Source organism: Thamnophis elegans, chromosome 9 (assembly GCF_009769535.1).
Source record: "Thamnophis elegans isolate rThaEle1 chromosome 9, rThaEle1.pri, whole genome shotgun sequence".
Classification (NCBI taxonomy): domain Eukaryota; kingdom Metazoa; phylum Chordata; class Lepidosauria; order Squamata; family Colubridae; genus Thamnophis; species Thamnophis elegans.
Window position 1 is genome coordinate 36790835 of NC_045549.1, and position 17826 is coordinate 36808660.

General features: G+C 38.2%; 1 protein-coding gene across 1 annotated transcript; it reads right to left on the reverse strand.

The window, feature by feature from the left end:
* Positions 1 to 435: 435 nt before the first annotated feature.
* PCDH10 (protocadherin 10) lies at positions 436 to 16333 on the reverse strand. Its single transcript, XM_032224391.1, has 5 exons — positions 13688 to 16333; positions 11681 to 11739; positions 11030 to 11136; positions 1007 to 1312; positions 436 to 458 (listed from the first exon to the last, which is right to left on the reverse strand). The coding sequence occupies exons 1-5, from the start codon at positions 16331 to 16333 to the stop codon at positions 436 to 438; spliced, it is 3141 nt and encodes a 1046-aa protein (XP_032080282.1).
* Positions 16334 to 17826: the final 1493 nt, after the last annotated feature.

The following is a 17826-nucleotide window of genomic DNA, read 5'->3' on the forward strand; positions in this document are numbered from 1 at the left end:
GATATAGAAATTGTCCATTCTCTCAACTATTCAATCTAAAAGAAAAATTATATTTCAAGACTGAATCCTTATTTTATAATGGGCTAATTTCAAGACAGAAATAAGGATGACTAAAAGAGATCAAATGAAGTACTCCAGTAGCAAGTGTATTGTTTGAAATTGCTGATATCACGTCTGCTGTCTTTCAGACTTTAATTTCCTTCACAAATCTCTCTGAAATATTTGCAGTAGGTGCACTATTGCTGATGAACGGTGCCTTCTTCTGTTCCAATGATATAGATTTTAATAATCACTGAATATATTTATAATGAAAGGAAAAAAAATCCAATTTTGCAATGTAAAAATGAGTTGATAAACATAGTAATATATCATCTTCATTCAACATATTTTACCTAGCTCATAATGTGAAGCATATAAAGAAATAACTTTTCTAAGCTATGCAGCATCTTCTGTGTTGCCTACATAAACATTACCATATGGATGAAGATCATAAAAATTCAGAAAACATCAAAATAGAAAATTCAAATTCATTGAAGTATGATCAAGGAAACAAAAAAAAGTAGTGGAGTAGAAGGAAAGTATAACTTCCTGTAAGATGTCCTCTAAACACCGCTCCATGGTACAAACATTATGATGATGAACAAATTTCAATGAAGAGGCACCACAAACTGCTACATAATGTGCAGAAATGATGATGATGTTAATTGTTTATTTAAGACCCTGTATAATAAAGCAAAACTTCTAAAAAACAAGCTAGGCATTTTTGTTTAAAAAAAATAAATTCATCTTCAATGGTGTCCTAGAAGTAGAAAGCTTAAAATGCCACAACTGTGGTTTTTTTTTTAATCAATGCTATATGGAGAGTAATTGACGAGAGTGAAGAATTTCAGAAGAATGTTTTTTTTCCCTCCTATTGTCTTTATCTATTGCTAGCAAGCACATTGGAAATGATGTTTTACTCCTACAAAAGGAACACTTTCTAGCATCCTTTTTGAACAGTACTTACTCAAATATGGTGGTTTGTAAGGCGCTCGTGTATTAGACAGCAGTCCATCCAGTTCTTTCCTCTCCAGGGTGCTGTGAAGGGCCTTCTCTTTGCCAAAGGTGGAGAAAGATCTCTCTGCCCCTGGCTGGGCTTCTGGTGTTTCAAACACTTCGGTGTCTGGAACAGAGTCCATTCCAGGTACATGAAGATTGCTGCGGTAATCCGCAGCCTGCCGTCCATCAGAAGGGACAAAAGAGGGCATCCAACACCGATCTGAGTGACCCAATGCTTTACATTCCTCTGTACAATTAGAGAAGAGATCCATGCCTATAAGCAGGAAAGAGAAAAACTGCAGATATAACCTTTAGTGTCATCACCTGCTGAAGGCATGGTGATAAAAAAGATACTTTCTATTCTATTATAATCTTACCAGTAAAGAATGTGATTATTAAGTCTTCAAAGAAGCTTCATTATTCAAAAAAAAAAGAAAAGAAAAGAAAAGAAAAAAGAAAAGAAAAAGAAAGAAAAAAGATAAGAAGTGCAAGAATGTTCCACAACTGGCCAAATAATCATAAGATGACAACTGGGATGACTGTTATTTAAGAAAATTATTGTCATCTGCTTTGTCAAACCATCTAGGGACAAGTCCCCACTTTCTGAAGGTAAAGGTGTCAGCTTAATGACCATTAATAGACTACTTAGGTCTAATGTATATGGAAAGGTGTGACATATAAAAATACTGATGGTAGGGAAAAAATGTTGAGAATGTTCCTGAAAAGTTCAACAAATTAGGCCACTGTTTTTTTTTAAAAAAAGAGTACACTCCTCAGACTTTCTTTCACTTAATCCCACTGGAGTCCTAAGTCACATTAAAAGCCTATAAAAAGAAACTGCAAAAATTCACAGCAAGTCTAATATGACATAGATCCAGCTTGTATGACAAATGTGTGAATGCTTACTTTATACCAATATGAATCCCTGCCAACAGAAAACAGTATGCTTATAAATCCTTTTAAGTATATTCATCTCTCAAATGATAAGCAAGCTTTTCACTCGGTGTCTTATGATGGGTATTTCTTTTTCTTATGAAACAGAGTCAAATTTCTTAAAGAAATAGCAATGTACTTAAATGAAATAGTCAACGGGACTATTAATTGTGATCATACTAATACGTGCGTAATAAAAGTTAAAGAAGTAAAAAGTTATTTTTTACAGTGTTGCTCAGAAAAGAAGTGAAGAGCTGTCCATGCCTGTACAACAAACAAGGATACTCTCTTGCTGATTTGGTTCAACAATGATCAAATTATCATCATTTTCATATACATACATGTCACCCATTCCCTACACATTATAATTCATTAATATAATAATCCTGAATGTTAAACTTTATTTGGTCAGAACATTGTCAGGTAAAAGATATATAACCAATTTCTAGAATTATTGGATTCACGGGAAGTGCACCATGGAAGAATTCCAAATGTGCTGATAAGCTGTAGACCATACAAAATAGGAATTATTTGCTATAACAAATGTACCTCTACTATGTCAGTCTCCAAGAATGACATTTGGAGCCTACAGATTATATTTTTCAATTCAGGAATGTCTGCTATTGGACAATAATATATCAACATAAATATATAAACCATATGATCAAAAGTATCTAACCCCCTAAAGATTAGTAGTAAAGCTACATTAGTATTCTCTTCTACTAATTTTCAGTTTAATTGCACCCATGTTGGTAAAAATCCCATAAACTTACCAGTAAATTTTTAGGTAGGTAGGTAAGTACTGTAGGTAGGTAGGTAGGTAGGTAGGTAGGTAGGTAGGTAGGTAGGTAGGTCGGAAGGAAGGAAGGAAGGAAGGAAGGAGTATTTGACTTAATCAATACTTTATAATAGAAATGTTATTTTAAATTCAGGGGAAAAAAGAATTTGGCTTTGTCTGAAATCTTCTATAGATAATTGCAATCACAAGAGTTTGGAAATAAATAATTAATGAGTGAAGTTTGAGGAATGTACATGTAAACATCACCTGGAAATAAAATTTTAGATGAGGAATATGCACACTACAAAACAAATTTTATATATATATATATTTTCTCAGCACAAAGAACTCTGTAGCTTAATGATTAACACATCTGCCTAAAATGCAATACAGCGCAGGTTCTAATCCCAGTAAGGGTATGGCTAGCTGATGAGAGCTAAATAGCTTGAAATAGTTCTATAGTAGTCTCCCTTTATTTATTTATCAGCACAAATACTATATATATATATATATATATATATATATATATATATATATATATATATATATATATATATATATATATATATATATATATATATAAAAATATAAATATAAATATAAATATAAATATGAACATAGACATATTATATATAGTACATTCACACTAACACATTCAGATAGTCCTCAATTTATTACCACAACTGGGACTGAAATTTCTGTCGTAAGTCAATCTGAGTCATCATGTGATCAGATGTGATGTTACCATTCCATGACTGTCATAATTTTGTAAAGTTGTTAAACTATTGGCTCTAAATTGAGGACTACCTGTATATTATAACGTAATATAAATATTTGCAAAATAAATGGCTAGTTTACTTACTACTGGTAAAACAGTAGATACAAACATTAACCAAAACATGAAGGTTTTTTTCCCTGAAATGCCTATTTATATTGAATACAGTTCATTAATCCAGCTTTGTTCTACATTCTGCCCTCCAGATGTGATGGGACCCCAATTCCAATTCTTTTGGAAGACAGATCAAGATAGTATTGTTTAGTTTTTCCAGGAGATATGATCATAATAAAATCAGATGAAAATCAGAATCAAATTATCATTGTTCATGCCAACTAAAGTGATTTGAACTTAGTAAATTATATATTTAAGTATATGATGAAATATATTAATTTCCACAATTAAGGCCTTCAAATGAGAAATTACGAGGAATTCACACAATTGTTAGCCAACATAGCTACTTGTTAGAAAATACTAACACATCTAGAAGCTATCTGGAGAAGGACACAATAGCTAAAAATGTACCCTTACTGATAAGGCCAGTTGACTCACTGATACAATTATTCACAAACTTAACACTGCACTAAATAAATGTTAAAAATATACTTTCTGAATAACCATTTAATAATATTTAACAAAAGTTCCTATCAGACCATTTTCCTTTCCAGTCCAAAAACTGTAAGCCAAAACTCTGGTTTGAAATTATATTCACATATGTAAACAGATACATGTTTGTAAGTAAACACACAGACACCTACACATGTTGGTAATCTCAATATAGAAATTAAAAGCTTGTTACAGTGTTTCTAGCAGGTGGTTCTTCACAGTGTCAAGATATTTAAAAATTCTAAAAGACATGGTGTTTTCAGAAGCACAGGTGCAGACTCAATAAACTTAAATACCAGTGCCTTACTGCCTGATGATTTATTTCATTCTTTTTCCCCTCAAATCTGACCATCATAAAAACTAGATTTAGGATACAATTCTACACACTTCATGCTTACTGTAGAAGCTAAACCCAATGAACTCAGTGTATGAGTAGTGATTAAAGATAAGAATACAAAGAAGCATATAAAGAAAGAAGCTTTCATTTTCTGTTGTTTATCACTTCACTTTTTATGCAAAAGAGTGATATAATATTTTAATATAAAAACAAAAAAGTGTTTCTAATCACTAAGTGGAAAATGTATTTATTTAAATTTGTATAATAGCACACAAAGATGTATATATGGTTTGATGTGTAAGAAGCATATTTTGGGGATGATAACAATGGTGTGTTAGGCTTGATTTCAAGTACTATTTCTTTAAATTTATGGTCTGCTTCTTCCCAAAGGATGGATACAAAAATGTATCCATTCAGCCAAGCTATTTGTTACAGATGGTAAAATATTGTTAAATATTTTGTAGGCACAAACAAATAACATTTCAATAACATTTGTACCACTGACTTCCAACAAAAATTAGAGCTTTTCACTATTTGACAAACATCCTGGTTAGAACAGATTCCTGGCATCAAGAAATATGGCAACAACTATTCATTCCATAGTTTTTTAGAAACAAAAAATCCCAATATTATATTTAAAGGAAATGTTCAACCCATTCAAAGTCTTCTATTCTCTCACGTAATCATTTCAACACTCTCAATGAATACATTTGTTATTTCAGCCAATTTACAGAAAAGCAATGGAGTCTACAAATAACATCTGAAAAGTATAAATGTTTCTCTTTTTTAATTAGCATTTTATAAGTAGGTACGTGTGAGTTATAGATTTCCAACACTTATAGCAAAATAATTCTAATAACACAGTGTATGCTTTATGTTCATTACTCTTCTTGAGTCAACTGAAGTAAAAACAATAACAATCACTTGCTAACTATACCTTTCTCCAAAAGGCAAACATGGGAATTGATAAAACCATGCGGAACATGGATGCAGAGATCTTGCTAAGTTCATTGAGATCGACCGAGCAAAGCATAAAACTATGACTATCACAAAATATTAATGTTTACACAAAATAGTAATAATTTAATTTGCTGACTTTGTTCTGAAAAGCTGATATTTGCAATTTGTTTCTTTTCAACTAAAATAAAAAGAGAGAGATGAGAGAAATGATGCACAAAAAAAGCCCTTCCAAAGATATTAATCATTTTCAATATATTATATGCACTAAAGATCCAACTATAAGTAATTGGTCTGCCAGGTTATAATCCACTTTCTACTTGATGTTACATTTTTAATAGCAATAGTGCTTTCCACTTCTTTAATTTGAAGGCTGGTCACCTAAATCTTCCTTTGAACAATCTACATCTGTGAGTCTTCTATTCTCCCTTGTCTGACTAGGCAATTGCAAAACACCCATCCCATAGCAGAATCCAGACCATTTTGGATTAACAACCAAAAATAGGAAAAATTTCAAATATGCTCACTGTCAAAGAACTACCAAAATAGTATAATTTCGTACAAAGCAACTGAAATATCAGAATCGTCTTTAAATAGAAATGAAATAAAAGTCAGCATGGATTGGATAAGGAAAATAGCAATTTCTGTCACCTTTGTCTTATTTTTTTTTCCACCCACAATTTGCAAAGTATTTCTTCAAGGTTCTATAACTAAAATCCTCTGATTCATTTTGCAGATGGCAAAAAACGTTTCTCAACTCTCTTAACGAAATCTATCCTCTAAAATTGTATATATTTCAAACTATTTAGTAGGAATTTTTGATGCACACTTGGAACAAAAAAGGCCCAACATAGTACTTCATTACATGCCAGACAATGCTGCATTTTTAAGTGGTGTTCGACTGAAACACAATAAGCAAGTCAATAGTACTATCTACAATCCAATCCTGTAAATGTTTGGTTTTTGTACTACTGTATAAGTAAAGACTAAAGAGATACCACCTCTTTTTCCACTATTAGAAATCAAATTTCAAATCAGCATTATGTTTTAAAAAGAATGAAATGGTACCTTTGTTTCAAGTCTAGCTCACAAGGGAGATGGGTGTTTACATTATATAACAAAAATACCCAGAGAAACAGATACTTAGAACCCATGTTAATACTGGCAGAATATTATTTCTTTTTCATCCTGCCTTTATTATTTTTATAAATAGTGGTAAGTCAAGACAGAGAACATACACAATGCAACTTCTTCTTCCTATTTTCCCCATAACAATAACTCTGTGAGTGAGTTGGGTTCAGAGTGTGTGACTGGCCCGAGGTCTGCCAGTTAATTTTCAAGTGTTGGGCTGGTCTAGAACTCGCAGTCTCCCAGTTTCTTGCCTGCTGTCTTAACCACCAGACCAAACTGGCTCTCAATAATACAAGGTATAACACAAGGTAACATATTGCCCATGGATAATGTACATAAATAAGTTTAGATAATTCATCTCCAATACTGTATTTCACATGCAGAAACCATTCTGCTAAAAAAAAATACAAAGGGCTTTTTATCATCATTTATCATCTACTATTCTTCTTGGATTTTAAATTCATTTTTACTATGAAGTCATAGTCTTTTTTACAAGGCTTTGCTTTGATATATTCTAGATAATCCCTTTTCTAGACTGCAGATGTTGTTTGCATTATTTTGTTACAGACAAGATTTATTGTTTAAAATGTAATATATTATTCAAAAATACTTTTTTGGAAAAATGAATATTAATAATTTGTTTTAACTGAGCTATTATTCATGCGAAGGAATTTTTCACAGTGCTTTTTTTAATTATAGCAGAGAATGTGACATGGATTTTAGATCTCACAGTTCTCTAACTTTACAAAAATAAGTCCACCATTTTTAGAAGTACGAGTGCTAGTCCATTTCTCAGCTCATTTATAAACACCTAGAGTCAGTTTAACTTCAATGTGCCTTTCTAAATGTATCGGATTTAAAAGGAAGTTATGCAGGTAGTTGTCTGGCTACTAAAGAAAGAAGCTTTTCAATGGGGACTCTCTGATTATGGAATCCATGCCTCGGACATGCTTGTGTTGATATTTCCATTGTGATCTTTTCCAGTCCAGCTGAAAACGTTTTATTATTCCAGGCTTTTTAGTTGGGATTTTTAAACCACATTTAGCTATTTTCAAAATACTTCCACTTCTAGTGGGTTATTTTATTGCTATTGGTCAGTCACTCTCTCACAGCCCAAGCTGAACCAGGGGTTGCTGTGGGGAAAATACGAGGCCAGAGCATGATGTCTACTGACTTAGGTTGTACAAAATAAATGGTGGGACCTAAAGCTAATAATAGACACTCTATAGCTGTTTTAACCTGATTTAACCTCTTTTTCTGTGCATTGAGCTGGGATGGTAAATGAGGCCACTCTGAGATGTGTACACTTGTTTTTTACTGCAAGCCTCTATTATGTGTTAATTATGCATTATGTTTTTAGTTTTGTTAGATTATTTTTATTAGATTGTTTTGTTTTTTTATTCTTTCAACATTTTTTGTCTTTTGACACCACACAACATCACAGATTGTGAGAGGGTGGCTTTGTAAATCTTTTAAATAAATGCTAGTCTAACATTTTAATGCATTTATGAATTTTAGCTTTTTAACTTTATTTTCACCATTCAAAGTATCACACTGTGAAGTGATATATAACATATAATGAGTTATGAGATGTATTTCAACAGAGCCATCTGTACCTGTTGTCCTTAACACAGAGTCCAAGCCATGACACATTAATCAACAATTTGGTCTTGCGTGACCAGATAGGAAGGAAAGAAGAGGCTGAAGATTTTTTTCTTTAAAAAAGGAGGAACACGAAAGTAAAGTCTATTCAAGTTTCATGATAGTATAACATGAGACCTAATGGATAATCACAACCTCTTCAGAAAATGTTGGCCCTTGAATACGTGCTAAATAATCAATTGTGGAATTCACTTTTGCTTTTTTTAAAGAAAAGTATTTACAAAGGAATATCAGTGTAATGCTGTTATAGAGTAATAAGAATGAGAAGCAAGTGGATGACATAAACCCAAATCATAAAAAGAAATGAAAGATGACAATAAGAGAAACAATGGGCCAAAAGAAGTTGTAAGGTCCAAATAAAAACATAAACATTCCTGGAAGTTTTGGGGTTTTCCAATAGTTAAATCAAGCAAGATGTAAACATTTTGAAAACTTTAGATTCAGTATCATATTTATCTGATGATAGTGAAGAAAATTGATGTTGATTGATAAAATGGAAATAGGTTTAAAATCATTTAGTGTATTTGGCATCTTTATCTCTCACATAATTAGACTATTGATGAAGTTGGCAACTAAAATATTTAGCTAAATTAGCTCCTTATTACTTTCTGCCTGAACCAACATTGTTTAATTAATATTCATATTATATTTATGTATTAGCATATAAACACAATGTTCTTTAACATTCTCTAAACTAGGTAGAAAAAAAGAACTGTACATTTATTAGATACTCTAACCCCATAGCCCAGCATCAATACTTATCTATGCAATGCAAAAAAAACCCAACCCTAAGTGCAAAATGATTGTGTAATTTGGCAAACTACGTACTAGGAATTATTAATATAAAGTAAAAATTCATATCAAACTATCAATTCTGATTAAAAAACAATTGCTGATTGCAATGCATTCCTCTTTTATATTTGCAGAAACTTGAATCTAAAGTTCACAGATCAAACTACAAACCAAATATGCAGAAAGTTATGAATCTGAAGTCAGTCAATTGAAATTAAATGAAAAAAATTCAATTTACTAGTAAAGTATATAATAGCTAGATTATTGAAAGAGTTTAGTTTCAAAGCAACCTTTGATACAATCTATTTCCAGGTGAATCATCTAAAAGAAGAACAGGGAACTTATGTATAGCAACATTAGTGGATTTTTTTTTTTTAAAAAAAAGATTTTTGTTTGATGTGCATCCCAAATGACTGCATCTATTCATTCTGCTTTCCCATTCTGGGTCCTTGCAAAGATGTTTATTCTCTTCTCTCACACTTTGTTACCATGGTTCATTATATTGAGGGATAAACTGGCTGAAGATGAAATATTGATGAACATGAGTGCTGCAATAAAATTTATTTATTTATTTGAATTTATGAGCTGCCCAACTCCAATTTGTTTCTTTCTTTTAAAAGACAACAAGAGAACAATTAGGGATAGAATAAATAAAGCTTTTAAAAAAACTTCAAATATGAATTGTTGCCTTAAGAGATGATGCCAGAAAATTGGGAGAAGATTGGGGAAAACCAAACATTTAGAAAAAATAATTTGCAAAATAATAATAATAAAAAAAAATAGAAGCAGCTATTATGTTCCAATGTACACTTTTGGCAAGAGTTGATTTGTTATAAGGTTCCCAGACACAAAATAGATGCTGTGTTCACTAAGCACGAAGCTCTCCAAGACGCAGGGAGCTTAGAGGCTCTTGGCTTTTCTCAAGTCTCATTAGGTCTGCATATTAATGACCTGCAGCAATATAAAGCAGTCCTTGAATGGAATCCCAGGCTCCCCCTCCCCCCCAGGTGCCTAAACTTCTCATAGCCAAAGGAACAGCATAGAACTTTTTTTTAAAGGCTGGAATTCCCTCCTCCCCCATCCACACATGTGTCAATGATTCTATGTTTCTGGGCAGTTGGTGGTTTGCTCAGTCCAGTGCCTTAGAAGATGTTTTAGGGAAGCGACAGACAGAAAGAAAGGGAGGGAGGGAATAAACACACATCAACCTGGAAGGCATTTTTGTAGCAGCAACTCTCTGGAGTTTTTACCAAACTAGAAAAGGCAGAGATTTATTACTACTAAGCCTAGATTCCAGGAACTTGGTTGATTACAATCTAGTGACAAGTGCCTCTAACACCTGCTAAACTGCAGGGATGCTGTGCAATGAAGCATATGCTGAAAGTCAGCATTCCTCCTAAGTATACAGATGCAAAGTGAGAATACTGTCAGATTTACCAAGGGAATGAGAGTCACATTCTCTTCAAAGCAAACATTACAATATTACTACTTGAAAAAGACCACATTTCCAAGAATTTTCCAGTTTCCAACTGAAGATAAATGACTGCTCTCCATGATTGATATATATTACAGTCTACTGTCACACACTTGCAATTCTCCCTTGTTCAAGTCCCTGTGGATCCATCACTTGGGCATAGTTCTGAATACTCTCAGTTCTGAACTGATCTGAGAATTGCTATTGAAAACCAGTTTGAAAATATCCCATTAGCTTTTCAGGATTTAAGAATCCCACCAAAATATATCAGCATTTTTGTATCTTAACATACAAAGCACGATTAATGTTTCAAAACCATGTACCTTGCAAAAATCAGCCAGCATTAAAAAAAAACATTTTCCTGTAAGTGTATTACAACTGAAAAATCTATTTGTTACATCCAGTCAGATGTACATTAGCACAAAATTATAAACACTCTGCATCAAAATACTTATGGCCCATTATTAATTTACCTATCTATAATTGCTCCTGATGGTCCTATTAAAAGATCAAATATTTAGAGTCCCATCCCCCCATCAAACTTACCAGTGGATTGACCTCGATTAGTGGCATCATGATCGCTGTCTCCTTGTTCACTGTCTCCATGACCACTGTCCTTAGAACTTACTATGTCTGCTTCCTGGAATGCAGAACTAGAAATATAAAAAGGGGGAACTTAATGTTTGAATAACCAAGAAAAGAGAAATTCATAAAACATTCTTCTGCCATCATATGGCGATAGGTGGTGCTGCACTCAGCTACATGGTTTTTGCTACATTGTTCCAACTAAACAGCACTCTCCATCAAAAGCAAAACTTATATTTTCAGGGACAGTAACCAAATGTTTAGAGTGCTTGTGTATTTGGTGTTATTATGATAAACAATTTTGTTAAATAGTGGAGGACCAATATTTGGCAGATAGTGTCCTACAATATTATCTGTTGAGTTTTTGAATTGTAATTCAAATCAGCATAACATTTCTCTCTTTTCCCCCCAAGAAATTTCAGTGTGATTCACCAAATATCATAATTCAGAGATGTTCATTCGTTGTACATATATGGTGCCACCTGGATACATTTTTATATTGCTCAGCTACTATTTAATACCTTTTGTAAATGCATATCTGTATGTTCCTTCACTTTAAGTTGTGCATAATTCTAACTCTAATTTAGGAAATCAGAAATGCAGAGCTCCTACCTGTTTACACGCCGAGGTCTGTCAACTAGATAACTGAGCTCTGTACGTTGATGTTTTGTCTAAAAAATAATTAGAAAATAAACAAACAAATAATGATTTTTTTAGAGAACCTGTGCATTTTAGTCATAATAGCGCGCATGCACACACACACAGAGAGAGACATATATATATATATATATATATATATATATATATATATATATATATATATATATATATATATATATATATATATACACACACACATACATATATATATATATATATATATATATATATATATATATATATATATATATATATATATATATATATGCTTTCAATTAAATAACCAATACTTCTTGTATATCTCATCTGCTTTTTGCCATTCTCTTAACTTTTTATAAGAAAGGATTATACATTTATCTCTTAATACAATTAACAGCAACTACTCATCTAATGTAAAATCCACAACTGTTACTCTACTAGCCAACAACATGTAGTGTGGATGGGAGGAAAAAATCAAATGACAGTTAATCAAGGAAAACTATGATGAAAAAAATGACATGTTTAAAAAATAATGTATAGCCACCAAATTGATATATCCCATTGATCTATCCCATTCCTGATAGTAGGCTTTACTTATGAGTAAGTATATTTAGAACTGTATTGGAAATAGGTTTTACATTTTCCCAGCAATATGTACAGAGAAAATATACCAAAGTTATTTTGTAATATATGACAGTCTAAACCCAGATTATAGGATAGACAAATATTATTTACACACTAGCTTAATACAGGTTCCATAAGTATTAACAGATGATTTCAGATGCATTTTCTCAAGGTGCCTCTTTTGATGGGGGAAAACATATAGAATAATAATCTTATGTAGCGATAATTAATGGATCTTTAACTATGAAATTATTTTAATTCTCTGCTTGCTAGTTAGATATTCATATTTCATAAGCAAATGTCTGCATATCTTCAATCACAAATAAAGGCATTTCTAAAGGGTTTGTAAGTTAGTTTGTTGATTAGCCTGTAGGAATTATCTTCAGACTTGGTATTTGCTCCTGGTAAAAGCAATGAAAATAACCATAGAATTAATTCTGACTAACCATTCTACACAAAAGAATTGTAAATACTGCTCAAGCTATGCTAATTTGATTCTGAAAATGGAACAAGCAAACTAAAATGCCCACAGTATGGCCTTTGTTAAACTGTAACAATATTTAAGTTGTTCATTGACACTTCTGCATCTGAAAAGAAAGTGGCTGAAAAGTGACAAAGGTGGTGCAGAAGAAAGCTGCACTGCACTGCAGATTGACTTATGTACACAACAATGTTTTCTAGACAAGAATTTGTGTTGTTGGTGAGTTGACATAAATCAGGTACATATTCATTTGCAACTACTTGTTGTAATTATAAATCCTATTAAGGTTAAACAATAAGCTCCTAATAATGGGGGAGATGAGAAATGTCAAAATACAGAATTGTAAGCATTTGTGAAAAGAAAACAATCAGAGAAAAATGTGTCAAGTTTATACTAAGTCTAGAATTGATACAATACTACCAGGATTAATGCTATTACGTAAGGCTACCATATTTTGACTGGAAAAGTCTGGACAACCATAAAGTGGCTACAAGGAATTTTTGTGTTTCTTTCCTCTATCTCTTTGTTGCACTTTACTGATTGTGCAAGTTTTGTAATAATAAAAATGTAGGGATGCTTGTCAATTGTAATGATATTACAGTTATTATTGTAATACTACAATAATTGTAATATTGCAATATTAGTGAACAATTACGTTGCATGAGAGGAAGTTTTCCCCAATGCAACAGGCAGCCCAAGCCAAAAGGTATAGACTAGTCCAGTTAGGATGCAATGATGTAGACCTTGTTGGCATTCCTTGTCAGTAAACTGAGGTTCTATTAGGACATTAATTAACCTTAACTGGTGACATTTAGAGGGAATTGGGAGAACACTGCAATGTACTTGGCAGGGAGTGGATGGGGCTAGCGTCTTACCTCACTAGACAATATACTGCCATTCGAGATGATGTCTGGCTGCTGGTCGGTGTATCCCGTGACGATGGCTCCGCAAGGGTTGTGCTCCGCCTCTATGCTGCGGGAAGGGCTGCAAGGCTTGAGGAACATCAGATCGGTCTTGGCTGACTCAGGTGTGAGACAAACCTGATAGCAATAGTTCTGGTTGTGGTGGTGGGAACTAAAGCTTGCCGACTCTTCTACAGGCACCTGTACTGGGTTGCTGGGGACATTGGAGCTCTGGACCAGCATGATATCCGATTTGCTGAGCTTCTTCTTGCGGGCTCGCGCCTGGCGGCTGCAGCAAGAACAACAGCAACAGCAGCTCAGGCAACAGTCACTGGCCAAACACGTGTAGATGTTGAGCTTCTTCTCCTTCTGGCAACGGACGGCCAGTACGATCATAGCCAACAGGAAGATGAAAGACACCGACCCCAAGGCAATAATGAGGATCAGAGTCAGATCCAGGGAGGTGTCGGCGCTGCTGGCCCCGCCCGAGCGGCTGGGCCGATGCTCTCCACCCGGACCTCCTGCGCCCCCAGGAACTAGCCCCCCAGCGCCCCCTCCTCCCCCGCCCCCGCCCGCCCCCGCCCCCTGGCGCTCCACTGCGCCGTCCACCAAGACCACGTGGAGGGCGGCGGTGGAAGAAAGCGGGGGCTGCCCGTGGTCGCGGACCTCGATGACCAGCTCGTAGGGTCGCTGCGGGTCACGCTTGGCGGGCACTTTGCGCGCCGTACGCAACTCGCCGGTGCGCCAGTCCATGCGGAAGAGGCTAGCCTCGTTGCCCCGAGCGATGCTGTAGGTGAGACGCGCGTTTTCGCCGTCGTCCGCATCCACCGCCGCCACGCGGGAGACCAAGTAGCCCGGCTCGGCGCCTCGGGGCAGGACCTCTCGCGCCGGCGTGCCGTTGCGGCCGGGCAGCGGGCTGACGATGGCCGGCGCGTTGTCGTTCTGGTCCACCACCACAATGTTGACGGTGGCGTTGCCGGCGAGCGCTTCCTCGCCGTTGGGTTCCTCGCCCCCGCCGGCCGCGTCGCGGGCTTCCACTTGGAAGCTGAACTCTTTGAGCTGCTCGTAGTCGAAGGAGCGCAGCGCGTAGAGGAAGCCGTTCTCGGAGTTGATGGAGACGTAGGTGAAGACCGACATGCCCTGGATCTGGCTCTCCAAGATGGAATAGGCTAACTGCGCGTTGGCGCCCTGGTCCCGGTCCGCGGCGCTGACGGCATAAATGTAGGCTCCGGGCACGTTGTTTTCGCTCACGTACACCTGGTAAACGGGTTGCGAGAAGCGGGGCGCGTTGTCGTTCACATCGCTGACCCGCACCTGGATGGACTTGCTGGTGGTCAGAGCCGGCTCCCCCATGTCCCGCGCCACCACGGTTAAAGTGTAGGCGTCGCCGCCGGGCTGCTCTCGGTCCAGGGCCCCCTCGGTGACAATGGTGTAGTAGTTCTTGAAGGAGCTTTTCAGGCGGAAAGGCGCGTCGCCTTGCAGCAGCTCACACTGTACTTGCCCGTTCTCCTCCGAATCTCGATCCGAGACGCTGAAGAGAGCCACGACCGTGCCCGAAGCCGCCGCCTCGCTCACCGCTTCTTTGACGGTGGAGAAACTGATCTCGGGAGCGTTGTCGTTCGCGTCCAGCACCCGCACCAGCACCTTACAGTGAGCAGGCACGGCGTTGGGCCCCAGATCCTTGGCTTGGACGTACACCTGATACACGCCACTCTCCTCGTAGTCCAGTTCGCCGTTGACTTCCAACCGGCCGGTCCGTGGGGAGATGCCGAAGAGTTCTCGCGCCCGGGCAGAGATGTGACTGCTGAACGAATAGATGATCTCGCCATTCTGGCCTTCGTCCGGGTCGCTGGCGTTGAGCTGTAGCACCAGGGTACCGGGCGGCGAGTTCTCCGGCAGGGAGACAGTATAGACGGGCTGTTCAAAGGCGGGCACGTTATCGTTGGAATCCAGGACTCGAATAGTGAGCAGGGCCGTGCCGGTCCGCTGCTGCGGCTGCCCACCATCCACGGCCGTGAGCACGTAGCGGTGCACCGCCTGCTGCTCTCGGTCCAAGGACTTGGACAGCACTAGTTCGGCGAAGCGATTGCCATCAGGTTGTGTCTGGACGTCCAGGGAGAAGTAGCTGTTGGGGGTGATCTCATAGGTGCGCAACGAATTAGTCCCCACGTCTGGATCGAAGGCGCTTTCTAAGGGGAAACGGGTGCCCGGCGTGGCGCTCTCCGAGATCTCGACGGTCAGGTCGGGCTCCGGGAAAGCAGGCGGGTTGTCGTTGATGTCCAGCACTTCGATCTCGACGCGGAACAGCTCCAGCGGGTTTTCCAAGAAAACCTCTAGGTGCAACTGGCAGGACGGACTTTGCTTGCAGATTTGCTCCCGGTCGATCTTTTCACTCACATAGAGCACCCCGGTTTCCAGATTGAGATCCAGATAAGGGCTTCGCGAATTAGGCACCGTCTGGAAGCGACGAGCGGAAAGTTTTGTAATGTCCAAGCCCAAATCTTCGGCAATATTTCCCACGAAAGTGCCATGTTCCTGTTCTTCCTGCACCGTGTAGTGAAGCTGGGAAAGGGCTCCCTCCAGCATCCAGTTTAAGGCAAAGAAGAATAGCACCACCATCTCCAAAAGGGGAAAGAGATCCCCCTTCCCGACGCCAACACTTCCTCCTTCTTCCCCCCCAAAATCCCCCTCCTCCTTCGAGAAATACCGTGTTTAACGGGCCGGAGAGGAAAAGCAAAAGACTGAGGCGAGCTTCAAAAACGATTTATGCTCATTCCTTTCCCTTCCCTATGTTCTCTTGTCTTCCCCATCACCGTCTCCCTTCAGACGAAACTGGGGAAAAAAAGGGAAGGAGACGACGACGGAGGGCTGGGAAATCATGCAAGATAGACACGGGAGGCTGCCAGGCGGAGCTCCCACCACATCAGTGATCTTCGTAAGAAATGGCTAACCAGAGGCAATAGGTAGGTGGCTATATAGACAGAAGAGCCCGTGTTAATTTATTCCCAGTGTCCAGGCACTGCACCGCAGCAGCAGGAGAGGCGGTGGAGGTGGCGGCAGCAGCAAATCCGGGGGAACTGGTGTATTTCAAGATTATCCTCGGGTTGGCTTCCTTGTAGGAGCAGGAGGGGGGGAAAGCTGTCAGAAGAACCGATGGACATGCCCCCTTCGGTTGAAGAAAAATAAATTTGACCCAAGAAAAGCTGCTCTTTCTCCCTCCCTCTTCCCGGGGAAGGGAGGAGGGAGACAGATGAAATTAAAAACAGCCAGAAGATATTAGAGCCATCGAAAAGATGAGACGGGTGGGAGGAAGGCAAAGAGCAGTTCGGCGACCCTAAACTTTAAATCCCTGCATTTCTCGAGGACTCCGTGGAGATTCTCTTAAACCTCTCTCGCCATCTCTTCCTTGAATGCCTTTTCCCTGCGAGCGCCCCCCCCCCACCTCTTGCTAACAAGAGTCCGGATCAGTTTTCTTCCACCCTCTTCTTCTTCTCCTTCTCCCTCTTCTGCTATCTCTGGCTTCCCAGACTCATTCACTGACTCGGTGGCTCTCTCCTCTCCTGTCCCAGCTCGAGCGTCTGTGAATCTCTGCTGGCAGTTTCTGAGCTCCAAGCGCTCGGCTGGTCTGTTTTTGCGCAGCGATCTGCTTCTGCCAACCAATCGCCTTGTAGCTACAAGCTTAGGACGAGAGTGCATTGGTTTAGCCGCCCGTCGAGCAACCTTCGTCAGGAAAGTGGGAGGAGAGAAGACGGGAGAACCCGTCCCTCTTACTCTGTGTCGGTCTCTCTCTGTGTGTGGTGTGTGGCGGAGAGAATAACCCTGACACTCCCGAAGCGTTTACTGGGGATTCTCTGCCTCGGAAAGTTACTATTCCCTTGTTGCGGTTACTGAGCAAGGAGATTACCTCTCGTCATCAGGCAATACCATGACGCTAATAAACAAGCTGGTCCTTGGAGATGGAGTTTCCACCTGCTGCGGACTTTCCCTTTCGTCTTTGACTCTTTCCACACTCTCCTTGCTTTTAAAAACAAAACAAACAAGGAACATTTGAGGTAGATTTTCCTTTCGTCTGTTGCCTCATTAATTTTGTATAGTAACAAACACATTCGAGA

Coding starts and splice junctions, on each gene's coding strand:
- PCDH10 (XM_032224391.1), bottom strand. CDS start 16,333: ATGGTGGTGCTATTCTTCTTTGCCTTAAACTGGATGCTGGAGGGAGCC. Junction 1,313..11,029: donor TAATCGAGGTCAATCCACTG/GTAAGTTTGATG, acceptor TCCTGCTTATAG/GCATGGATCTCTTCTCTAAT. Junction 459..1,006: donor TTACAAACCACCATATTTGA/GTAAGTACTGTT, acceptor ATGTTTATGTAG/GCAACACAGAAGATGCTGCA.